Raw genomic sequence first — 25,677 nt, 5'->3', positions numbered from 1 at the left:
TGGGGATTTCTGGTTGTGCATTTTCTATGTTTGGTTAATTGTTCTTGATTAGTCGTATGACTCCCAATCGGAGGTAACGAGTGTCAGCTGTCGGCTCGTTATCTCTGATTGGGAGCCTATTTATACTGTGTGAGTTCACTTTGTGTGGTGGGTTATTGTTTCTTTGTTGCTGTTAGTAGTATTCAGTATAGAACTTCACGGATCGTCATTTGTTGTTTTCTTCGTGGTTGCTTTAAGTTAATAAAGTCATCATGTTCACTCGCAACGCTGCGCATTGGTCTCCTCCTTCAGACGATCGTGACAGAATAACCCACCAAAAAAGGACCAAGCAGCGCGTCCAGGAGCAAGGGGTCTGGACACAGGAGTTATGGATGCCTCCTAAGGACTTTTGGACATGGGAGGAGATTCGGGCTGGAAAGGGTCCTTGGGCACAACCGGAGGAACATCATCGCCCTCGTGAAGAGCTGGAGGCAGCTGCAGCCAGAGGAGGTGGTCTGAGGAGGAATATCACCGCCCTCGTGAAGAGCTGGAGGCAGCTGCAGCCGAGAGGAGGTGGTATGAAGAGGAAGCGCGGAGTCGAGGCTGGAAGCCCGTGGTTACTCCCAAAAATTTTTTTGGGGGGCACATGGCTTGGGCGCCTGGGCAGCAGGAGGCTGCCACAGGGAGAAAAGGAGAAGGCTATCGGATTACGGGAGCCATTGGCGAGTAGAGGAGGGAAGTTGTTGTGGCACGGCATGAGAGACTGAAGTGTGTTCCCAGTCTGGTCCGGTCCGTTCTTGATCCCCAGTTAAGGCCAGTGGTGGGTGTTCCCGGTACGGTCCGGCCTGTTCCTACTCCACGCACCAGGTCCACGATGTGCGTCGCCAGCCGGCCTGAACTGGCCGTCTGCCAACGGCGCCTGAACTGCCCGTCTGCCCAACGCCGTCTGAACTGCCCGTCTGCCCAACGCCGTCTGAACTGCCCGTCTGCCCAACGGCGCCTGAACTGCCCGGCTGCCCAACGCCGTCTGAACTGCCCGTCTGCCCAACGCCGTCTGAACTGCCCGTCTGCCCAACGCCGTCTGAACTGTCCGTCTGCCCAACGCCGTCTGAACTGCCCGTCTGTACTGAGCCTGCAAAGCCGCCCGTCTGCCGAGCCTTCAGAGCCGTCCGCCAGACCGGAGCCGCTAGAGCTCTCCGCCAGACAGGATCAGCCAGAGCCTTCCGCCAGACAGGATCAGCCAGAGCCTTCCGCCAGACAGGATCAGCCAGAGCCTTCCGCCAGACAGGATCAGCCAGAGCCTTCCGCTCAGACAGGAGCAGCCAGAGCCTTCCGCCAGACAGGAGCAGCCAGAGCCTTCCGTCGGACCGGATCAGCCAGAGCCTTCCGCCAGACAGGATCAGCCAGAGCCTTCCGCCAGCCATGAGCAGCCAGACCCGTCAGCCAGCCATGAGCAGCCAGATCCGTCAGCCAGCTACGAGCAGCCAGATCCGTCAGCCAGCCACGAGCAGCCAGATCCGTCAGCCAGCCACGAGCAGCCAGATCCGTCAGCCAGCCACGAGCAGCCAGATCCGTCAGCCAGCCACGAGCAACCAGATCCGTCAGCCAGCCACGAGCAGCCAGACCCGTCAGCCAGCCATGAGCAGCCAGACCCGTCAGCCAGCCACGAGCAGCCAGATCCGTCAGCCAGCCACGAGCAGCCAGATCCGTCAGCCAGCCATGAGCAGCCAGATCCGTCAGCCCGCCAGGATCCGCCCGATCCGTCAGCCAGCCAGGATCCGCCAGAGCCGTCCTGCCAGGATCCGCCAGAGCCGTCCAGCCAGGATCCGCCAGAGCTGTCCAGCCAGGATCCGCCAGAACCGTCTAGCCAGGATCCGCCCAGAGCCGTCCCAGCCAGGATCCGCCAGAGCCGTCCAGCAAGGATCCGCCAGAGCCGTCCAGCCAGGATCCGCCAGAGCCGTCCAGCCAGGATCCGCCAGAGCCGTCCAGCCAGGATCCGCCAGAGCCGTCCAGCCAGGATCCGCCAGAGCCGTCCAGCCAGGATCCGCCAGAGCCGTCCAGCCTGGATCCGCCAGAGCCGTCCCCGCCAGGATCCGCCAGAGCCGTCCCGCCAGGATCCGCCCAGAGCCGTCCCCGCCAGGATCCGCCCGAGCCAGCCAGCCAGGATCCGCCATCTAGTCAGGTACTGCCCCTTAGTCCGGTACTGCCCCGTAGTCCGGTGCCGCCCCTTAATCCAGTGGGGTTTAGTTGGGGGGTGGTCATGAGGAAGGGAATACGGAAGCGGATAGTGACTAAGGTGGGGTGGGGACCACGACCTGGGCCAGAGCCGCCACCAGGGACAGACGCCCACCCAGACCCTCCCCGAGACTGTATGCTGGTGCCCGGAGGTCGCACCTTTAGGGGGGTAATGTGACACTCTGGCTCCACGGACCTTGATATTTGAGCCAGGGTTGTTTAGTTTCATTGTTTGGGTGTATTTCTATGTTGGGGATTTCTGGTTGTGCATTTTCTATGTTTGGTTAATTGTTCTTGATTAGTCGTATGACTCCCAATCGGAGGTAACGAGTGTCAGCTGTCGGCTCGTTATCTCTGATTGGGAGCCATATTTATACTGTGTGAGTTCACTTTGTGTGGTGGGTTATTGTTTCTTTGTTGCTGTTAGTAGTATTCAGTATAGAACTTCACGGATCGTCATTTGTTGTTTTCTTCGTGGTTGCTTTAAGTTAATAAAGTCATCATGTTCACTCGCAACGCTGCGCATTGGTCTCCTCCTTCAGACGATCGTGACAGATGTCATCATTTGACCGCGCGTCTTGACTGCTTTGGGTGGTTGGGTTATTTTACTTTTATTTTGTCTTTATAAAAATAAGCTGTTACAATGTTCCAACACATATGCTTTCTATTTCATAGTTTTAACAAAGTCACTCCACAAATAAAATTGATTGAACACTTTAATGTTTGTGTTTTTTAGTTTGTACATATAACCTACAGTAACATAAACTAATTAAAATGCTATCGTGTTAATTGAAATAAAATAAAAATGGTATGCTAATGTTGTTACCCAAGGCCTTCATGAACACAACCAAATGATAAATTTTTGCTATAGCATACTGTATATGAAATGTATTAATTACACCGTTGGAATGTTGCTGTCAGAATGACAGGTTTAAGCTGATTGAAAGCTAGTTTGACTTGATTTTCTCTGTCTGATTGTTCAGTGCATCACTGATAATACTCCCTGTGTATGTTTTGATTATGACAGGGATAGTGAGGATGTTTGTGATGATGATGACGGTTGTTGTTGTTACTATCGTTGTGTTATCATCATGATTGTTGATTGTGACATGATCCTCCTATAGGTCTCCAATAGATCAGATGGCTGACGTGCACCAAACCAGGAGTCAGATATGGAAAGTCGGTTTGATCATCCTGTGTCTGTCTGTCACAGTGTCTGTCACACTGTCTTACCCATTGGTGACTTTCAGATCCAACTCTACTGAAGTACGCTGCCTTCCTCCCCCTGATCTCTCTACCTGCCCTCTTCACACAGCCAATGAGACTGTAACACCAGTCAAGGGTTCAATGCATCTAATGGTGTCTGCATACCAGGACCACAGGAAAGGGGGAGCCACGCGCATCGTTGCCATGGTCAACAGAGACCGACCCATGTCTCTGTACTGTGTGTTGTGCTGCTCTGGACACGCCCCCCAGGTCGTTCCAGCTGCTGTCGTAACGCACAGCGTCCACTATGGATACCCGTATGTGGCTGCAGACATTCTTTGACGCGAAGGACTAGGATGCAACGCCACGCACGTCACTCTCAGCACATCTCTCTCTACAGCCAGGACGCCTTCATCCGGCCGTTTCTGAGCATCCAAACCGGGAGAGACGGGAGGAGGACTTCCCCTTTTTACCTCACCGTGTGTATGTCCAGCATGTTTGGAGACTACAACAACGTCCAACAGTTTGTCCAGACCATGGAGTTTTACAAGCTCCTGGGGGTGCGGAGGGTTGTCCTCTACCTCACCAGCTGTGGGCCTGACCTGGAGAAGGTCCTCAAGCACTCACGTAGAGGAGGGCACTCTGGAGGTGATCGGCTGGCCCATCAACCACTTCCTCAAGCCCTCTACTGGGTGGGAGGCCCAGGAGCTGGAAGGGGATATCCACTTAAACGGCCAGCTGACTATCATGAACGAGTGCATCTACAGGAACATGTACAGGTCGCGGTACGTCCTCCTGGCTGACGTTGATCAGCTCCTGGTCCCGGTCTCACACAGCTCTCTGCTGCCCCTCATGGAGGACCTGCAGGGGCAGCACCCCGACGCAGCCGTGTTCCTGATGGAGACGCACCTCTTCCCTGCCACAGCCGAGTACCGCTCGCCAGACCATTCCGCACAGAGGAGGGCGCCGGGGTGGATCTGCTGGACTACATCTATAGAGAGCCTGTTCTTGAAGACGCCTTCCGCTCCTACAAGATGGTGGTCAACCCCGTTTGGTGCTGCAGACGGCCATGTTTGAGGTGACACAGAACTATGGGGACACTGTGAGGGTTCCGTCCGACGTGTGTAAGATCATGCAGGTGAAAAAGGCTCAGAGAGAGCTGGACCAATGAGCAGCTGGTCCTCGACAGAAGCCTCTGGGAATTTGGAGATGATCTTGTGCCCACTGTTGATGAAGTTTTACAGAAATTAGGAATACAGACATCTCCTTGGGAGTGGGAGACTTTAGTTGGTTAAAAGTTTTTCTACATTTTGCATTTGATAGAGATGAGAGAAACAGTGTACTGTTACCTGCTTCTGATCATCGGTCTATGTTGTTCCACTCAACCCCTGAACTTTTATTTTTCTTTGGATGTGTGGTCATTTCCTGGGGAATTTGACTTAATTAATTATGCCTATAATTGTTACTGCTTGTTCTAAACTTTCTTACAGTTTTTAATGTTGACTTTAATATAAGAGCTCTTGTAAGATTTATTACGCATGGCAAATAAACTCAGTGCCATGTTCATCTACTGTTGCGCTCTAATATATATCGGCACCCTTGCACTTTACAATGGAGTGCAATAGAGCAGAATATTCTGTTTTCAATTTTCAAAACTGGTTGAATGGCTATTTTGACCCTGTAGCCACCTGCAATTTACCACCTTTAGTCCAGTCCATTTTTCTTAACGTTGAAGTGAAAAATCTAAATTTCAGTTTATAATTCTTTTCTTGGTCCTGTGCAGTTATAAATCAAACAAATACATGCGTGAACACCAACGTTCTTTAACTTTCAACAAATTATTTTGAAGAAATAGTGAATCGTGCAAGTGTGCCAATATATTAGAGTTCAACTGTATGGATGTTAATCAAGGAAGAGCATCTATATCTCTCCAAAAATATAGGCTTTGTGAAAGTTGACCGACCAGGATTTCTATGTAAACTGTCATTATATCCTTCTTTAATTACAAATTAGACAGTATTTTAATAAAGAAATCAAACATAAATAGTCTGTCTGCTCTTGTTAATTTTTCCTTCTGGGATTATTGGTGAAATGACGTAAATGTAAATGTAAATGTAAATATCCCCAACTCGTAATTCCAGGGGGCGCAATTTTCACTGGGGAAGGGGGGACATGTCCCTCCCACATTCTGAAATTGCAAAAAAAATAAAATGATGTCCCCCACTTCTAAAACCAAAGTTGTTACCCTGCATAATTCAAATGCTGTTATTGAATAGGAAGGTATGTTTTATTCATCCTGTCCTGAACCTTAAACCAGATTGACTGAAAAGGGCATGAGATTCATTTTATTGGGTGTAACACCATCAGTCGAAAGAAGAAAATATAATAATATCAACAATAAACAGGAATAATAAACGTGTGAAGGGCAATTTACATTCTTATGTTTCATTTACATTTGAAAAAGGGAATACAATTGTTGTTGTTTTGTCTCAACATCAAGTGAAAGTATATCTATTTAGTGGCATTCACTGAGAAACTGTATGATGGAACGTCATACAACACTGACACTCATAACTTAAGTTCCATAAATTGTCACGTTTTCAACAAGCTTAAACCTTCAGGACCTGAAACTCCATTATGTCACAATTACCTTCTAATACAATTCACCTGCATTCCTCAATAATAATTGCTACCAGTACCATTGCACTAACAACTTTAGTTGTATCTTGGAAAAATGCAATAAATAATTTAGTAGCAGGCAGGACATGTTTCTCCGCCCGGCCTTTATGTACAACGCTGATTGCTTCAGCAGGTAGTCCAAGAGTCTTGGGAATAATTAACCCTTTGGAGGAGAATGGACGACAACATTCTAACCGATTCTAATTGATGACATCACAAGGGGTTGTTGTTCATTATACAACAGGTGGGTCTAATCATTATTAGTTATTGAACTGAAACCTAATTCTTAAAGGGGCAATATTTTAAATGAATGATATATAGCCATTGATTCTTGAAGAATGTTTGAAATCCAGATTGCCTCTTTAAACTGAGAACTGAGGATGGCGTTCTAAAAAATGCACTCCTCAAAGGGTTAAAGAAATCAATCCATCCATGTGTGTTGGGTTTAGGAGAAACACACAGGTCCGATGTCCAGGCCAAATTCCTGATCCTCCTTGCCTATGTCCATGGGGCCAAGTCTACGATAGGTAGTCTGGCTGGCGTCTGAGTCCTGTACTCAATCACAGTCTTGCCCCAGTCTCCATTCGATATCTGCGGACACAGGAGGATAAGTAGACATATCTATACTTCTGAATTCAACTCATTGTCCTATACAACGTAAACAAGTAAATAATAGGACAGAACCACAGTTACATGACTATGAAGTCATAAATGTATGAAACGCTTGTCTACTTATTTTAAATGTATGTAGTTCTGTCCTTGTGATGTACTTGTCTATTAATGTTCTGTATTATGTTCTGATTTATGTGTTGTGTGGACCCCAGGTAGAGTAGCTGCTGCTTTAGTACTAGCGAATGTGGATCATAATAAAATATTCAATACTAAAATACTTTTGTTCCCACTTCCCAGACCAACTTTGGCACACCTGATTCAAACATTCAACAACTTATGTAGGTAGATGGTTGGTTGGTTGGTTGGTTGGGCGGGCGGGCAGGTAGGCAGGTAGGTATAGATGGGTAGTAGGGCTGTGGCGGTCATTACATTTTTTTCAATCACCGTTAGTGTTTGATGTGATTTTCGATCGCATTTGCATTGATGTCAGAGTGGTTAGAGGGACAATAGACCCTGAGTACCAGGCCATTAGTGACCTGATGATCGTTAGCGAGTTGGGAACTAGTAATCCATGTCCAGAGTGCATAAGAGGAGATTACCATGACTCAACAGTCACGCTGAATTTTACTGCTGTCATATCTCATGACTGCCGGTGTGGCGGTATTACGGTCACCGAAACAGCCATAGTAGGTAGGTACACTATATATACAAAAGTATGTGGACACCCCTTCAAATTTGTGGATTCGGCTATTACAGCCACACACGTTGCTGACAGGTATATAACATCGGGCACACAGCCATGCAATCTCCATAGACCAGCATTGGCAGTAGAAAGGCCTTACTTGAAGAGCTCAGTGACTTTCAACGTTGCACCACCTTTCCAACAAGTCATTTCGTCAAATTTCTGCCCTGCTAGAGCTCCCCTGGTCAACTTTAAGTGCTGTTATTGTGAAGCTGAAACGTCTAGGTGCAACAACAGCTCAGCCATGAAGTGGTAGGCCAAACAAGCTCACAGAACGGGACCGCCAAGTGCTGAAGCGCGTAGCGCGTAAAAATCATCTGTCCTCGATTCCAACACTCAACACTCAAACTGCCTCTGGAAGCAATGTCAGCACAAGATCTGTTCGTCGGCAGCTTCATGAAATGGGTTTCCATGGACGAGCAGCCGCACACAAGCCTAAGATAACAATGCGCAATGCCAAGCATCGGCTGGAGTGGTATAAAGCTCGCCACCATTGGACTCTGGAGCAATGGAAACTCGTTCTCTGGAGTGATGAATCACGCATCACCATCTGGCAGTCCGATGGACAAATCTGGGTTTGGCGGATGCCAGGAGAGCTGTACCTGCCCCAATGCATAGTGCCAACTGTAAAAGTTGGGTGCAGGAGGAATAATGGTCTGGGGCTGTTTTCTTTGGTTTGGGCTAGGCCCCTTAGTTCCAGTGAAGGGAACTCTTAACACTACAGCATACACTTGTTCAAATACTTGTTCTCCCCACTGTATATATAACCATTCAAATGTTTGGGGTCACTTAGAAATGTCCTTCTTTTCGAAAGAAAAGCAAATTTTTTGTCCATTAAAATAACATCAAATTGATCTGAAATACAGTGTAGACATTGTTAATGTTGTAAATGGCTATTGTAGCTGGAAACGGCTGATTTTTTTTAATGGAATAGCTACATAGGTGTACAGAAGCCCATTATCAGCAACCATCAGTCCTGTGTTCCAATGGCAGGTTGTGTTTGCTAATCCAAGTTTATCATTTTAAAAGGCTAATTGATCATTAGAAAACCATTTTGCAATTATGTTAGCACAGCTGAAAACTTCTGGCTCTAACCAGAATAGAAAGAGGAGTGGGAGGCCCCGGTGGACAATTGAGCAAGAGGACAAATACATTAGAGTGTCTAGAGAAACAGACGCCTCACAGGTCCTCAAATGGCAGCTTCATTAAATAGTACCCGCAAAACACCAGTCTCAACGTCAACAGTGAAGAGGCGACTCTGGGATGATGACCTTCTAGGCAGAGTTGCATTCAAGGAAAAAGCTATATCTGGCGCAAACCCAACACCTCTCATCACCCCGAGAACACCATCCCCACAGTGAAGCAATGTGGTGGCAGCATCATGCTGTGGGGAGGTTTTTCATCGGCAGGGACTGGGAAACTGGTCAGAATTGAAGGAATGATGGATGGCGCTAAAAACAGGGAAATTCTTGAGGGAAACCTGTTTCAGTCTTCCAGAGATTTGAGACTGGGACGGAGGTTCACCTTCCAGCAGGACAATGACCCTAAGCATACTGATAAAGCAACACTCGAGTGGTTTAAGGGGAAACATTTAAATGTCTTGGAATGGCCTAGTCAAAGCCCAGACCTCAATCCAATTGAGAATCTGTGGTATGACTTAAAGATTGCTGTACACCAGCGGAACCCATCCAACTTGAAGGAGCTGGAGCAGTTTTGCCTTGAAGAATGGGCAAAAATCCCAGTGGCTAGATGTGTCAAGCTTATAGAGACATACCCCAAGATACTTGCAGCTGTAATTGCTGCAAAAGGTGGCTCTACGAAGTATTGACTTTGGGTCGGTGAATAATTATGCACGCTCAAGCTTTCTGTTTTTTTTGTCTTATTTCTTGTTGGTTTCACAATAAAAAATATTTTGCATCTTCAAAGTGGTAGGCATGTTGTGTAAATCAAATGATACAAACCCCCAAAATCTATTTTAATTCCAGGTTGTAAGGCAACAAAATAGGAAAAATGCCAAGGGGGGTGAAAACCTTCATAAGGTCTACTGTAGGTAGAAGTAGGTATAGGTAGGTAGGTAGGCAGGTATAGTAGGTATACTGTAGGTATAGGCAGGTAGGTGGTAGGTATACTGTAGGTAGAAGTAGGTATAGGTAAGTATAGGTAGGTAGGCGGGTAGTTAGGTGACTTACGGAGCAGCCGTCCTCCAGGACAGTGTATCTGAGGCGGGCGTTGCCCTGAGCCTTGACCTCCTGTCCGTTGGAGCCCTTGAGGACCAGAGCCTTCTTCAGGTTGCCTGTGGCGCCGTCATTCACGGCCACGCTGTTCCTGCAGTGGTAGGTGACATTCTGGACACCCTCCTTAGACAGCAGGCGGATTAGCCTAATCTGAATGGATTACGGCGTTGGGCAACTCCTCCTTGTTGCCGTAGCTAAACTGGAATCAAATGTTTATTGAACACAAGTATTTAACAGGGACACTAGTATACATTCATCAACATTTCAGTTTTTACATAAATGTTAGAAAAATACACCTGGAGGTGTAACGGTTTTTTCACAAACAGCTCCAGGTATTCCATTGCTATATAATCAAGGCAGCAGAGGATGTATGTTTTTAAAGCAGTATTGTGGTGAATTTATTATACAGTATGGTAGCTAGTGTATTCATAGAAGCAGTTGGCCGCTTTAGAGGTTTCCACAATGTAAAGCTATCATCTATATACTACTTGCGTTCATTGAATAGACATTGGGTATATTTTATATACTCACTTTAGTTCCTCCATTCATGTTTGCTCCAAACCAGACAGGTTTGCTGGCAGTGGGAGTAGATTTGGTCCACCATGTTTTGCGAGGGATGCTGGCTGAGATGGGGTGGGCTGAGATGCAGGTCTCACCAGTCTCCATGTTGCAGAACACCTTGATAACATCCTTGGTACTTCCCTGGTTGGGGTCCAGCCAGTAGTCTCCTGGACATGGAAAGACCAAGTATCAGAACATAGATACACATCAGCTTAGTATCTCTTCAGCTACCTCATCATCTACTAGACACACTGACCCCACTTGTCAATAAAGTTAAGATCACAAAACAAGTGTATCCATACATTCATTCATCTATATCACCCAAACTAACACACAGTTCTATGCTGAAGGGGAAGAGCAGGAAACTCAACACTTGGCCGTGAACTAAAACGTTTCCCATCGCAGCAAATCAAAAGCTTGAGTAAAGAATAGGCAAGACAAAAAGCAACTAAAAAACAAGAAAAGAAACAACACACAGTCGTTGGTGAATAGTGGACCCACCGGTCTTTTTAAGGGCGTGGCACTGCTTGATGTCCTGGCAGGTTTTGGCGGGGTTGGCCTGGCTGCCGTCGGGGCACTTCATGTTCTGCAGGTTTCCACTGAGGCTCTTCAGCGTGGTCTGGATGCCCTGGTCTGCCCTGAGGACGGTTGAGGCCTTATTGGGACGCGCCTCATCCTCGTTGAACTCTGGAGGGGATGGGGGCCGGGTCGTCCCAGTTGGACTCTGGAGGGGGTTGAGGGGGGCTGATTCATCCCCGTTAAACTCTGGGGGTGGAGGTGGTCCATCCTGGTCCTCGCCGTAGTCGTAGTCAAAGGAGCTGCCAAGGCTGAACATATCAGCCCCAGCAGTGGGAGGGCCAGGGGTCCCTGGGACCGGGTGGACCATCATCTCCAGGAGGCCCCTGGGAAGAGGCGAGAAGTCAAGAAAACAGGTATGTTACTGTCCTTTGATATGCCATGTCTGCTTGTTGGCTTCTTTTACATTAGAAACACTGTGAATGTGTCACTTATGACTTATTTGCATTACAGACAAGCAATTCAACTTATCAACATACAAAGCCTGGTTTATTCTGATATCCATTTGAAAGTCATAAGCGGATCCAACCAGCAGAATACAACAGAACCACTGGTTAATAGTCTCTAACGTCTCACCTGAGGTCCGATGTCTCCACTTATTCCTCTTGATCCAGGGGAGCCCATGGGCCCGGTCAGCCCGATTTGTCCATCACCTCCTGCGGGGCCAACTACACCAGGGGGGCCCTGATGAGAAACACAATGGGGTTTATGAAGGAAACAAACAGTACACACAAATGGACCATTATACTGAGGCATTAACAGGTTATTCAGTGCACCTACTCTCTGTCCAGTAGGTCCTACAATTCCTCGAGCTCCAACATCCCCAGATTGTCCCTACAAACAGAAGCCCATTAAATTAGCCTGTTATTGGCTGACAATAATTAATAATCATAGCATCATATCATTGATTTTGCCAGGTTAATACGATTTTCCATAAATTAAATGACAGATTATGCCTTTTAATAGCGTTTGGGCCGTTTTTTCCCTTACTCTTGTCCCAGGTAAGCCTTGCAATCCAGTGAAGCCTCTGTGTCCTTTCTGCCCCCTTTCTCCTTGGTCTCCTTTGGCTCCCTGTCTCCCTGTGGCCCTTGAGGCCCCTAGGATAAAAATAAATACATTAACATTTGCTAAATTACTGTGAGCAGATTTATCCAGATGAATATCTAACTTCTCCATAACATTCATTTGAGGCGAATGCAACGTGGGCTTACTGGTCTATGTCAATAGATACAGGTTACTGTTTCAGTAGCATAGGTTCATCTTAGTGGTGGGCACCAATATCGATAATTCAATATGCTATCGATATAGTTCGATATCGATATGAGCAAGGCATATCGTGATAGCGGTTTATCCTTGCTGTTAATCTAGTATTATTATGTAAAAGAGCATAGAAGACTGTTCCTGCAGACACAGAACCCTCTCACAGGCTCTCAATTTAGTTAACGTCCCTGTCTGCTGATGGGCCATCACACCGTCAAAGACTCCAACCACCCAAGCCATAGATTATTTTCTCTGCTGCCACACTACACACCCGCACACCCACTCACATACAAGCTGCTGCTACTCTGTTGAATTTATATCCTTTTGTCTAATAACCTATATATATCTACTACCGTCCTCACTCCAGTATCCCTGCACATGTAAATATGGTATTGGAACTGACCTTTTAAATATTTCCTGTATATAGTATGCTTACTTACTTACTTACTTTATAGTGTATTTCATATTTCTTATTCCTTGTGTGTTTTTTCTAGTAATACATTGTTATTGATTATTGCATTGTTGGGTTTTGAGTTAGCAGAAAGACATTTCCATGTGACATTAAAACTTGGAACGGGCTTCCCATTGTATTCAAACTGGTTGGGTATGTCAGGCCCACAGAGCATACACACCTGGCCCAATGGGCAATCAGCAAGTAGCTGTCTGAACTTTACAAAGCCATGGAAGTGCAATGTTATTCAACTGTTTCAATGTTATTCATTCAAATTGATATGATACCGGTATTGGTTCCGTAAAAAAAAGTAAACTGAGATTTTCCATATCAGTGCTCATCACTAATTTATATGTACTTCAGTAATCAAAAAGCAAACTACTACCACTAGTAGTTTACTCTACTTCGTAGGAAATGTAATAGAGGTGTTCTTACCAGCTTCCCCCGGATCCCTGATTCTCCCTGGGGTCCTGGAGGCCCTCTGGAACCCTAGTGTTGAAAAACACAAAACCAATGTCAAGGGAAGCAACCTGAAATTAGGTTCCTACTACCAACTTTGCCACATCTACTCAGAGCATGACAGCCCTTAACTCTGAAACATTACATTTTACATTTTAGCCATTTAGCAGAAGCTCTTATCCAGAGAGATTTACAGTAGTGAGTGCATATATTTTTGTACTGGATTTGACCTCAAACACTGTAGACTCCTATGAGCTCTAACTCCATAAGAGTCTACAGTCATGTCTCAGGGTTAGAAGGCTCTGAATGTTGGTGTGGCAATTCACTTTGCAATGGCAATGGCATTGTGGCAATGTCCAGGTTACTCACATTGTCTCCCCTCTTCCCAGGGACACCAGAGGTGCCGACTGGACCAACAGAGCCATGAAGCCCCGGAGTTCCAGCCAGACCCTCAGCACCAGGATTCCCTCTATCTCCCTACAGACAGACATTATCTGGTGAAATAGTTTGATCATACATTTCCATAAAGTTTCTTGTCCATCTGTAGTTGTGTCTTACCCTGGCTCCTATAAGTCCATCCTTGCCAGGTACCCCATCAGACCCAGCATTACCCTGTAAAGACAGACTGCTGCATTAAGTTTACCTGTGCTGTATAGTACAGTATCCTTCTGTTACAGTAAAGACCTGCTTTTCAGGTGAACTATTATAGTTCCCACATGAATGAAAGGTGTGTATGTGAGTTTTAATCCACAGTTGGCTTTAATGGAAATGGGTTCACTGAACCCACAGAAGGAACAGTCATGGGTCAATTAAGTTAAATGATATACCTCAAGACCAGGGTCTCCTCTCGGTCCAGTTGCCCCTGCTAACCCGACTGCACCGACAGCACCTTTGTCTCCCCGAGTTCCGGGGGCACCTGATTTTCCGGGTGCTCCCTGGGAAAATAAGTGTGAGATCACTGGTCAGGACACAAATGGAAATTGTATATGCGTGTACTGTATAGTCTTCGATTGGGACTCAAAACACTCTGCTCTGGGTAGAATGATACTGCTCTCAAGGCTATAGAAATGAATGGTGAATGTGAACTTGAGTTCCATCGACTAGGCCTCATACGTACAGCAGTACCGGGGAGCCCAACCATCCCGCTCTCTCCTCTGACTCCAGGTATGCCCACAACACCTCTCTGTCCTGAGATGCCTGGTGGTCCCGCCGGCCCATCAGGGCCCTGTCAGAAACAAAGACCTTTTAACAGGTGGATCCATCCCATTGGCCAATGGTAACTTCAGATATTTGCTATATAGCAAAATAAGTATAGAGTAATGGAGGATGGCAGAGACGTCTCGCTCTGTAAACCACTTTAGATGTAAACAAAAGATGAAGCAATACAGGTAAAACGATTACTTCTGTAACTCTCTCATATTTACCCCTGGTCCATCTTCTCCAGGCTCTCCCTTGTCTCCCGGGGCACCAGCTGGGCCCGGGGCCCCTCTCTCTCCTACACGCCCAGGGCCTCCATTCTCACCTCTAAGTCCAGGAGTACCTGCCTTCCCTGGGGTACCAATGTCTCCAGGCGCCCCTACCGCACCCTGGAAGAGTGGAGAGACAACGTGAATAAAATAACATATTTTACTATATTGTTCTATGATTTATGAAATCATTTATTGGTGATCTCATAGGTATAAATTGATTTGATTGGTTGATAGTTGGATTAACTCACAGCGGAGCCAGCTGGACCAACTCCCCCTGGGAAACCTGGGAAACCAGACCCACCCTGAAAATGACAGAGGAAATTCTTATCAGAAAACATCAACATACTACAAATTCAGTGAATTCCCTAGGAAAGCATTCATACTCTGTGCTGAGTAACCATGACCAGGTCTATTTCTACAGTAAATACCATGGTAAAGTGCTCCAACCGTTATACGTAACCCTCAGTACGACTCACTCACCGCGGCCCCCTGTGTTCCTCTGGCCCCCTTTAGTCCAGTCACACCAACAGGACCCTGTGAACCAAGTTTACCAGCTGTTCCTTGGGGTCCCTGTGCTCCAGCCTCACCCTTCTGACCCCCCTCTCCTGGTTCACCTTTGACCCCGGGTTGCCCATCGGGACCCTGCGAAGAGTCGGACACAATAACCACGATTACTGGGCAGATGAATCACCATGCAAAACGACTTCCAAGCCTCACCATGGATACGGTTACTATGTGGTTATATGGAAATGGTTATTAACTTTGACCATTACTGAAATGTTCACAGAAGTTTCCCAATGACATCAAAGTTAGGATTTGGATTTGGCCCATTAGCCTCAAGACGACATTTTCGCTCAGAACTGAAAGGTCAATTCTACATTATACAGGAGGATGTTTGCAGCATAATGTGTTCAGACAACGCCTGTAACAACACCAAGCCAAGGTTGACAAATTAGCACAACATCAAGGGACACCATACAACAGGGCGGGGCCTGTCATAGCAGACACTATTTGGCATGACAGGTCCTTTAACATTGTTTGAAAGCCACTCACAGGAGGCCCAGGAATCCTACTGCACCGATTGGACCAGGCTCTCCAGAAGCCCCCTAAAACATATGGAGGGTCAGAGGTCAATACAGAGGTATATGAGAACTATTAACAGTATGTTGCAATTGTCTTTTTTTACTGTGGGACAATTGTACACAAGACAATTTACAGAATTTCACGTGCGTCAATTTTTACAAAACTAATCACAGTACTTACGGTGACTGCTCTCGCTCCTCGACGTCCAGGGGGCCCTTTAGGGCCGGCCTCTCCCTAAAACAAACAAATATAATATATTGTCTGGGTATCTGTGGTATGCACTGAGGCCTTAATATGGATAAGTGTTCTCAGCTACAGTGTATGTTCAACTAGTCTGTCTGTCTAAGTGCTGTTGGTGGTATAGTGGATGCTCCTTTGGGGTCTAGGCTGGGTTACTATAAAAGCAGTTTGTGACAAGTGATGATGTAAAAGGGCTTTATGAATACATTTGAGTGATGATCGCTTTACCTTATTACCATTGAGCCCAATGCCTCCTGTTGGTCCAACTGGACCAGGAAGTCCCCTTCAAATGAAAAACAAACAGGACTTCAAATATACGACAACTTGCTGTGAACAACTTACTATGGTTTTGCAACCAATGAAACTAGAGTGTGCATCAAAAGCTGACTACACTCAACCCAGGGCGTAAAATTGGTTATGATGACGTCACTACATTTGGACATTATATCATTCATCTTTAATGTAACAAAATGTTGTTGTGAGTGAGTGACATTTTAAGATGTTATTTTGGCTTAAATCCATTGATGTAATCCATTTAGGTGACTCATAAAGATATGTGTAGATATGTATGTGTAAGGTGACTCTCACCCTGGGCCCGTCGTTTCCAGCAGTACCCTCGGCTCCTTTCTCACCAACTGAACCCTGAGGAGAGAAGAAGGGTCAGCAGAACAGGACTGCAGAATGAACCCTCACCAACCCAGCTATAGTATGGAATACAACACTCTGAAGGGTTACAACTTGCAGTTTCTTCTAGTGTCTTGGACTCTGGAGTTACTTTGTGGATTTAACCAAGTTCTGGTTGATATTTTCCCCTCCAACACAGATACTTACCACATCTCCTTTAGGACCAGGAGAACCAGGGATACCCCTCTCCCCTGGCATCCCCTGCAGGCCTAAGGCTCCTATGTCCCCAACTGTTCCTTTAGTCCCAGACCCACCCTGGGGGGGAAGAACACACACAAAAACAACTCTCATATCATATGTTTGTGGGAAATACCATGGATATTTGAGGTTATCATTACATTGTTAATCTGCATTAGGCCTCCCTCGTGAAAGAGATATCTTTTGACAACCTGGTTAAATGAATGAATGAATAAATAAATACATACACATTTTAAAGTTCACCTTTGTGATGTAGTACTTACCTTTGGTCCCTCTGGTCCTGTTCCCCCTGAAATACCTTTAGGCCCCAGTAGTCCGTTAGTTCCCACTTCACCTCTCTCTCCTGGGGTGCCACGCTCACCCCTACGATACAATCATACAATCACCCACTGGTCAGCTACCAACAACGTCTTTACAGCACTGTATGTTATAAACAGGGCCTCGCGTTTTGGTTATCATGTCACATGACCTGGATTTGAAGCCTTTTCCAGAAATGAGAATTAGACCAAAAATTAAAGCAATTGTCAGAGGATGGTGCTGACATAAAAAAAAGGGGGACAGTTTGATGAAAAAGCTTTATATAAAGATTAAAATCTAGGTCATGTGACATGATTAACAAAAACACAGTGCCCTAGTTATAAACCTTATTTTACTAGTGAAGAATAGGACTGAACGAAACAAAACTGCATTGGAAAAAAAACTACATTTTGCCACACAATAGGTTTCCATTATGTATTAGGTAATTGTATTTCTGTATTGAAAAATTTGAAATATGATTTTGATTTCAGTTGGAAGATACATTTTCTCTGCAGAGGGGCAGGGTTACTTTCCCCTATTGCTGTGAAGAGTACTGAGTACACGAAGAGGCAGGACGCAGACGCAGGAATTAACAAGGTCAAGGTTTACCTAAACAATGCGCAAGAGAAATAACAAAGAATAGAGTAAACGACACGAAGCTAAACAATCACACACAACATCATCCAGAACAGTCCAGGGATAAATAGGGGTGATGATGAGGTGCAGGTGCGCTGGAGGTGATTAGGGTGCGTTGGGTTTCCATTCCAGTGTTGCCGAGGTAGTGCGCTCAGACCGGTGGCTCAGTAGACCGGCGAATCAGAGCGCCGGAGGGGAGCGACGGGAGGAGACGTGACAATTGCGGGTTGTATTCAAATGGGCATCAAGTGAATAGATAAAGCAGCTATTAAAATGGCTTACCCTTGGCCCTGTGAAACCAGCAGCCCCTCCCTCTCCAGTGATACCCTGGGAATGACAAAACCAAAAACATTCAATCAACACAACAGACAGGCTGTTTCAATCCCGTCCTCCCCCTTCCTTGCTCTCCAATCCCCTTCCCTGACACACTTCCTGTATTTATACTTCTGCTACATTTATTCAATTCTACTGAGCTAATTTCCTTGTTATGTTCGTATTCTTATCTTTGACTATTTCTTATTGTTGTCTCATTGTCGAGAGGGAACCTGCAAGTAAGCATTTCGTTGGACTGTGTATACCATGTGTATCGTGTGCATACCACAAATAAACTTGAACTTGTTTACGCAGGAAGCCTAATTCTGATCTTTTTTCTCTAATTGATCTTTTGACCAACCAGATCAGCTATTTTGCCAATAAGCAGGTTGACGTTTAAGGGCCAGATCGAAAGTCAAAATTGTCAATATCGTAAAAATTCATGAAAACAAAAATATGGTCTTAATTTAAGGTTAGGTTTAGGCAAAGGGTTAGCATTGTGGTTAAGGTTAGGTTTAAAATAATATTTTATGACTTTGTGGCTGTGCCAGCTAGTGACTACCGTGCAGAGCTGCCTCCAGAACATTAGTCATCCCAATAAATGCCAACCTGCTGTCAATAATAAGGTAAAAGATCAGGCGGCAGGTAGCTTAGTGGGTAAGAGCGTTGTGCCAGTAACCGAAAGGTCGCTGGTTCTAATCCCCGAGCCGACTAGGTGAAAAATCTGTCGATGTGCCCTTGAGCAAGGCACTTAACCCTAATTGCTCCTGTAAGTCGCTCTGGATAAGAGCATCTGCTAAATGACAAAAAAATAAAAATAAAAAATAAAAAAAATAAAAAATCAGAATTGGGCTTCTTGTGTAAATGCAGCATTAAATAACAGTGAAACGTTGATGAACCTGATAGTAGCATTGTATAGCTATAGCTCAACTCAAAAACAATGGAAAACATGTTACATCTCTAGATTCTTACTGTAGATAATGAACGGAATGTTACATATTACCTCAACTAGCCGGTGCCCCCGCACATTGACTCTGCAACGGTACCCCCCTGTATATATAGCCTCCCTACTGTTACTTTATTTTACTTCTGCTCTTTTTTTTCTCAACACTTTTTTTGTTGTTGTTTTATTAAGGGCTGTAAGTAAGCATTTCACTGTAATGTCTGCACCTGTTGTATTCGGCGCATGTGACCAATAAAATTTGATTTGATTTGATTTGATTGGGAATGTGTTTCCTTATGCTGGCAGACGTATGATTGGTTAATATGTGTTCCTTTGTTTGTCCATTGCAGGCAAAGGCACACATACCCAGTCATGTAGCTCAGTTGGTAGAGCATGGCGGTTGCAACGCCAGGGTTGTGGGTTCGATTCCCACGGGGGACTAGTATGAAAATGTATGCACTCACTACTGTAAGTCGCTTTGGATAAGAGCGTCTACTAAAATGTAAAATGTGTCTATCAATATAACAAAATTCAGTTCATTATCTATAGAAATAATCTATTGTTGAAATGTAACATAAATAAGCTGTAAATAAATCAACTGTAAATAGAGGCTGTTGTCTGTCACAGTGGGGCGTGATGTCATACCGTACCTCAACACCTGGTTTCCCAGACTCTCCAGGGGGACCAGCAGATCCAGGTAGACCCTGAAATACATCACACCATTATAGTTCTCATTTACCCTTTATTGTTTAGTACTATGACTCGTCTCTATTCTAGTAAATACAAGGTCAATAAATACCAAGTGAAACAGCATACCTGGAAGCCATTCATACCAGGAGGTCCTTGCTCTCCTCTCTTCCCCGCAACTCCCTAAAAAAAAGTCAAGCATGGATGGGAAAACCAGCAACGGCTTACGCTTGCCATAACCCCATACAGTATTTAATGTTTAAACTGTGTTGGTATGTATCGTTCAATTGAAACATATTAATCAGATACTTACTGCTGGACCAGCAGTACCACCAGCACCCATCTCTCCAGCTTTCCCATTAGCCCCCTGTAAGAGAAAGTCCTCAGAGGTCAGTGTGGACAGTGAGGTACTACAGTAGATTTCTACCAGTTTACAATGGGAAAGAGCATAGAATGGAAACTGAAAATGATTTATTTAAGCAATAAGGCCAATATACCACAGCTAAGGGCTGTGCTTAAGCACGACGCATTGTGGAGTACCTGGATACAGCCCTTAGCCGTGGTATATTGGCCATATACCACAAACCCCAAGGTGCCTTATTGCTATTATAAACTGGTTACCAACGTAATTAGAGCAGTAAAAATAAATGTTTTGTCATACCCGTGGTATACAATCAGCATTCAGGGCTCGAACCACCCAGTTTCTATTATGAAATGAACCAGTTTGAGGCAGTTCCGCCACCTACAAAATCGTATTTGAACCCCTGATGAGTGTAGTGTACTGACCCTCTGTCCTGCAACACCTGGGGTCCCCACTTCTCCTGTCTTACCAGGGTCTCCCTGTGAGGACAAATTAACAATGATCAACAATCAATAACATGTCAATGTTTCCCCCTTCTTATATCACATAAGTGGCATTCAAGTGTCTCTCCTGACATTGTATGGTCCATGGTAGATGCATTGAACAACTACAGTATTTCACTCATCATTCTAAATGTGATGGGTTTAATGGAGCTGATTCTACTGTATATTGTGGAAAGGAACACACACACACAATCGCCATAAAGTGCTGGTTACTCACAGTAAAGCCTTTTGGTCCAACTACACCCATGGTTCCAGCTGGACCTCTGGAACCATCTGATCCTGCTGGCCCTGATCCCCCATCCTCTCCTCCTCCTCCCTGAGAGAGAGGAGGGAGAGAGAGAGAGAGAGAGAGAGAGAGAGGGAGAGAGAGAGGAGAGAGAGAGAGAGAGAGAGAGAGAGAGAGAGAGAGAGAGAGAGAGAGAGAGAGAGAGAGAGAGAGAGAAACAGAGGTAGGTTCACTTGTGGCCTGTCTATAGATAACACCATGTATTATACACCCCCCTGCGTATTTAATATGTTTCTGAACACTTCTACATTAACGTGGATGTTACCATGATTACGAATAATAATGAATGAATCATGAATAGAAATTTACAGACACACAAATATAATAACCCCCCCACAATGCTAACCTATTGTAATGGTGAGAGGTTTAGCATGTTTTGGGGGCGTGATTTTTGTGCATCTGTAACTTTCTTACTCATCATTATTCATGATTCATTCATGATTATCCGTAGTCATGGTAACATCCACATTAATGTAGAAGTGTTCAGAAACATATTTTATTCTTATTTACAATAAAAGTGACTCCAGAATTAGACAATACATTATTTACCATTAATTTCTATTGGGCACAACATAATCTGAAACACAACCAAAACAAACTGCAAATGCATCCAACAAGTTTGTAGAGCCACAAGCTTGATGTAGTCATTGCGTGCTAGGAATATGGGTCCAAATACTAAACTTTTGACTCAATTGAATACACTATAAGTGAATTTGTCCAAATATTTATGACACCTTCAAATGGGGTACTAGATACATAAAGTGCACTCATTTCTAAACGGTAAAACTGATACCGGTATGTATGAAATCACCTCATATAAAACATTTAAGCTCAAATCCAAAATGCTGGTGTATAGAGCCAAATTAAAAGTTTTAACATCACTGTCCAAATAAATAGGTATGGGAGTGTATATATATTTCCTGACTCATGTCCACACACCATTGGTCCTTGCTGTCCCTCGGGACCCTGGGAGCCGAGAAGGCCTGACAGACCCTGAGGAAAGAAACGGGAGGATTTTAATCAACTCAGTGATGAAATGTCAAACGTTTACTCTTTTTTCTTTGCCGGTTTTGTTTATGTACTTCTCATGTCTTTTCATCTGGTATCAACGTAAGTGTGACGATCACCACAAAGGAATATACTTCTGTCATAGAGAATGCTGACGAGAGGTAGTGGTGTGTTATCTCACCCGGGCCCCTGGAAGACCTGGCTCCCCAGTGCGTCCTGGATCACCATCGGCACCTTTGGCACCAGATGATCCACCCAGGCCTCGCTCACCTTGGGCACCCTGGTCACAGAATGGAGTGTGGCGTTCGAATGGCATAATATTATTATTCAATTACTTACACCGGCTGACTTATTCTATGGATTCGAAGTGAAATCAACCTACCTTTTGACCAGGTAACCCATCCTGACCAGGAAAACCTCTATTGCCAGGAGCACCCTGAAAATTACAAATTGGTTTTTATCAAAATTTGCTAAATGATTTTGATTTTAATCAAATAATTTTGCTGTTATTGAATGCACTGAGGAAAGAGAGAGAGCGAGAGAGAGAAAGAGAGAGAGAGAGAGAGAGAGAGAGAGCGCACGAGAGAGAGCGCGCGGAAGAAGAGAGAGAGAGAGAGAGAGAGAGCGAGAGTGAGAGTGAGAGAGAGTGAGAGAGAGCGAGAGAAAGACAAGACAGACAGACAAAGTTCTTGTAGTGAGTGAAAGAGCTGATTTACTCTCTCTCCATTGGGTCCAACGGTGCCTGAATCCCCGGAGTCACCCGTTCTCCCCTCTTCCCCTCCTCTCCCATGGGACCCAGCGCTCCATGATCACCAGGTGCACCCTGCAATGATATCATAATCAAACAAGATGGCTGCTACATCATACATCAGTGTTATAACATATAAACATGTTATATTTTACTGAATGGACTTTTAAGAGCACCATGAATATATTGTTGTTGCACTCAACTTTGGGTGTGGATAAACTACTTTGTCCCTAGGAGCATCAAACTGCTCAACATGCACCAATCACTTTAAAGATAGCCCAGGACTGAAGGAAGAGCCCAGTGGAAAATGTTGTTACCCTTGATGTTGTCTTTAACTCATTGCTCGATAATGCAAGTGACATTTCTGTCAAAGGCCAAATAAATGAACTGAACATGCTGAACATTTGAGGAAGGCTCAGATACACATGCACCCCATTCAGACAGTAACCAGCGCCAGCATGACCTGCCTTTCAACAAATGCATGTGGTTGCTACTGTACAATATCACACCATGGAATTAGTGAGATTCATTATGACAGGTTGTATATCTTACAGATTCTCCTTTGAATCCAGCCTCTCCTTTGAATCGGGTAATGCCCAAATCACCCTGTGAGAAGAAGATGATGGATAGATGTTTCACATGACATTGTTTTTCAGGTCTACTGACAATGTACGAGCTTAAGGTTTGAGAACTAGCTTTTCTTGACACCGTTATGAACATGTAGCCATATGATAGCATTTTAACTGCAGCATGGAAACCAGCAGTAGTTTATATGCCCTTTGTAACAAAACTAGGGACCTGACAACCATTCTTGATCCAATCAATGAAATGAGTGGTCAAAATTAAACAACACATTTCTTACCAGTTGGCCCTTAGGCCCGGGCAGTCCAGTGGTTCCCTGTGGTCCGGGGGGCCCCGCGGGGCCAAGCAGTCCAGTCAGACCCTGGATACCTGGAGCTCCCTGAGGTAGAAATCATCATTATATCTAAAACAGGTATCTAACCTGTGTTCACCCATTGATATCTATGCATGACTTTTCTGTAGCCTGTCCTGTCTCTGTGACTCTGTGCCAGGGCCCATTCTAACAGGACAGGCTGTAGTCTACTGTCTCTGTGACTCTGTGCCAGGGCCCATTCTAACAGGACAGGCTGTAGTCTACTGTCTCTGTGACTCTGTGCCAGGGCCCATTCTAACAGGACAGGCTGTAGTCTACTGTCTCTGTGACTCTGTGCCAGGGCCCATTCTAACAGGAGGGGCTGTAGTCTACTGTCCAGACAGCACGGCATGTGGGGGTCCAACACCCTATTACACACTGTCAATGATATTACATTGTTGAACAATAAATAATCAGATTTTAATATTTGGGTGAGTGGAAGGTGAGAGATACATTAGGTTGAGGGGAGGAGAAGGGAGTAGCTGAACAAGGAGATGAACAAAGAGATGAACAAGGAGAGATGGAGAGTGTGAAAGTGGGTGGAGTTGTACATACGGATGGTCCTTTGGCTCCGACAGCACCCTCTGTCCCTGTTGGACCCTACAGAAATCAACAAAATATGTTTTTTAAGTCATTTATTGAAACTTTATTTAACCAGACAAGTCAGTTAATTAAGCATAAAATATTGTACATTTACAGTGTCATTTATAATGTCATTCAAATGTAAATTACATTGGAATTTACTTTTAATGGACCTTTCAATCAGAAACCAGATTCAGCTACATTTTCAGTGAATCAATCTACACCCTGAAGTGGTGAGTTGTTGACAGTACAGTTACCATAGGTGTAGAGATTATTAGCATCATGAATTAGCCAAACACCTGAATGCCCGTAGCTCCAGCCAATCCCACGCGTCCGGCCTCCCCTCTTGGTCCCTGCTGGCCCCCTGTCCCTCGTGCTCCTGGGGGCCCTGGTTGCCCCTGGAGACAACAGTGTCACAGTCAGAGTGTGTTTACATGCACTCTAATCAACCGTTGATGAACAGATGCATAGCTCATACTGAATAAAACACCCTTATAAAAACACCCTCATATAAAGATCTTTATCGAAATAGAGTAATCCGAATGGGTCAGTTTCAAAATTAACTTAATTCTGAGGGGAAGCACTGGGTTATACGTTTGAGTCACTAATCTTTAGTACATGGCTGGTAAGAAGAAGAGGACTGTAGTCCATCAAAGTATAATAAAGAATGTACAGTACTCGCCTTTATACCTGGACTACCTGGGAATCCTGGAGCTCCAGTGATCCCCATAGGACCCTAGAATCACATCACATACAGTAGGCTACATGTCATCCACACCTGGGGCTGTGTCCAAAATGGTACCTTATTCCCTTCACTATATAGAAACTATATAGGAATTAGGGAGCCATTTCAGACACACACTTGGTGTTGGTAACTACTGGCAACATCACTTTTGCCCAGTTAACATCACTGTTGATTTGTAAATGTATAACACTTTTTTGACTGGCTTTCAGGAAAATAGTGTATTTTGAGTAGATACAGTGTTGCTTTTCATTTGTTTTGTTGCATGTGTAATACTGATTTGTGTATCATAATAATTTGATATGAAGGGTGATGTTTTGTTGGATGTTAGAGGTCTTACCTGTGGTCCTGCTTTCCCAATATGTCCAGATTCACCACGTTTCCCCTGTATGGAGAGAGATGCACAACTGAAAGAGGATTTGACAAATTCAACTCTATCAACTCATCATCAATGCACATAAGCATAGGAGGACAGTGGCAGCATAGGCTGTCATTGTAAACCAGGCCGTCATTGTAAATAAGAATTGATTCTTAATTGACTCGCCTGGATAAATAAAAAATAAAAACAAAGGTTACAACGTGTGTCACTGATAAGCTAAAACAAAACATTTTGTTATGACTTTGAACCTACATATAAATCAGTGATGCCTCATGCCTCAGATCAATTGAATTCAGGTGGGCAATCAATGGATTGAAGAGATGGAGTTGTGTAATGTAGACTTATAGGTCAGAGGTCAGAGGTAGTCATATCTCTCTTACCACAGGTCCAGTTGGGCCACTCCTTCCTCTCTCCCCTTGCATTCCTGCTGGACCCTAACATATACACATAATATTACACTCCCTCACTATCAGATTGGAAACATATCAGCGTATTTAGAGATATTAGTGTGTACTAGTAACAGGTATTACAATCATGTAATCATTTATTATCGATGAACTAATTGATTATGACCTACCGCAGCACCAGGGG

At 44.8% G+C, this 25,677-nt stretch overlaps 2 protein-coding genes across 2 annotated transcripts; both read right to left on the bottom strand.

The window, feature by feature from the left end:
• Positions 1 to 5,691: 5,691 nt before the first annotated feature.
• LOC121586558 (collagen alpha-2(V) chain) lies at positions 5,692 to 22,932 on the bottom strand. Its single transcript, XM_045214993.1, is given in 37 exon segments — positions 5,692 to 6,606; positions 6,609 to 6,690; positions 9,643 to 9,846; positions 9,848 to 9,886; positions 10,219 to 10,415; positions 10,750 to 10,949; positions 11,046 to 11,120; positions 11,122 to 11,150; positions 11,401 to 11,508; positions 11,605 to 11,658; positions 11,815 to 11,897; positions 11,900 to 11,921; positions 12,971 to 13,024; positions 13,364 to 13,471; positions 13,553 to 13,606; positions 13,822 to 13,929; positions 14,112 to 14,219; positions 14,419 to 14,580; positions 14,712 to 14,765; positions 14,944 to 15,105; positions 15,517 to 15,569; positions 15,723 to 15,780; positions 16,015 to 16,068; positions 16,375 to 16,428; positions 16,618 to 16,725; positions 16,932 to 17,030; positions 17,884 to 17,928; positions 19,507 to 19,560; positions 19,673 to 19,726; positions 19,857 to 19,910; positions 20,330 to 20,383; positions 20,625 to 20,723; positions 21,633 to 21,686; positions 21,883 to 21,981; positions 22,084 to 22,137; positions 22,418 to 22,484; positions 22,913 to 22,932. Coding segments are annotated over 37 exon segments (3,045 nt in total). The 3' UTR covers positions 5,692 to 6,544.
• A 33-nt stretch (positions 22,933 to 22,965) lies between these two features.
• LOC123484531 (collagen alpha-1(I) chain-like) lies at positions 22,966 to 25,672 on the bottom strand. Its single transcript, XM_045214992.1, has 8 exons — positions 25,664 to 25,672; positions 25,467 to 25,520; positions 25,048 to 25,092; positions 24,648 to 24,701; positions 24,265 to 24,363; positions 23,939 to 23,983; positions 23,312 to 23,410; positions 22,966 to 23,055 (listed from the first exon to the last, which is right to left on the bottom strand). The coding sequence occupies exons 2-8, from the start codon at positions 25,506 to 25,508 to the stop codon at positions 22,966 to 22,968; spliced, it is 474 nt and encodes a 157-aa protein (XP_045070927.1). The 5' UTR covers positions 25,509 to 25,520; positions 25,664 to 25,672.
• Between the last annotated feature and the right edge of the window lie 5 nt (positions 25,673 to 25,677).

The sequence above is a fragment of the Coregonus clupeaformis genome, unplaced genomic scaffold (genome assembly GCF_020615455.1).
Source record: "Coregonus clupeaformis isolate EN_2021a unplaced genomic scaffold, ASM2061545v1 scaf0348, whole genome shotgun sequence".
NCBI lineage: Eukaryota > Metazoa > Chordata > Actinopteri > Salmoniformes > Salmonidae > Coregonus > Coregonus clupeaformis.
This window is presented reverse-complemented; position numbering and strand designations above follow the sequence as displayed.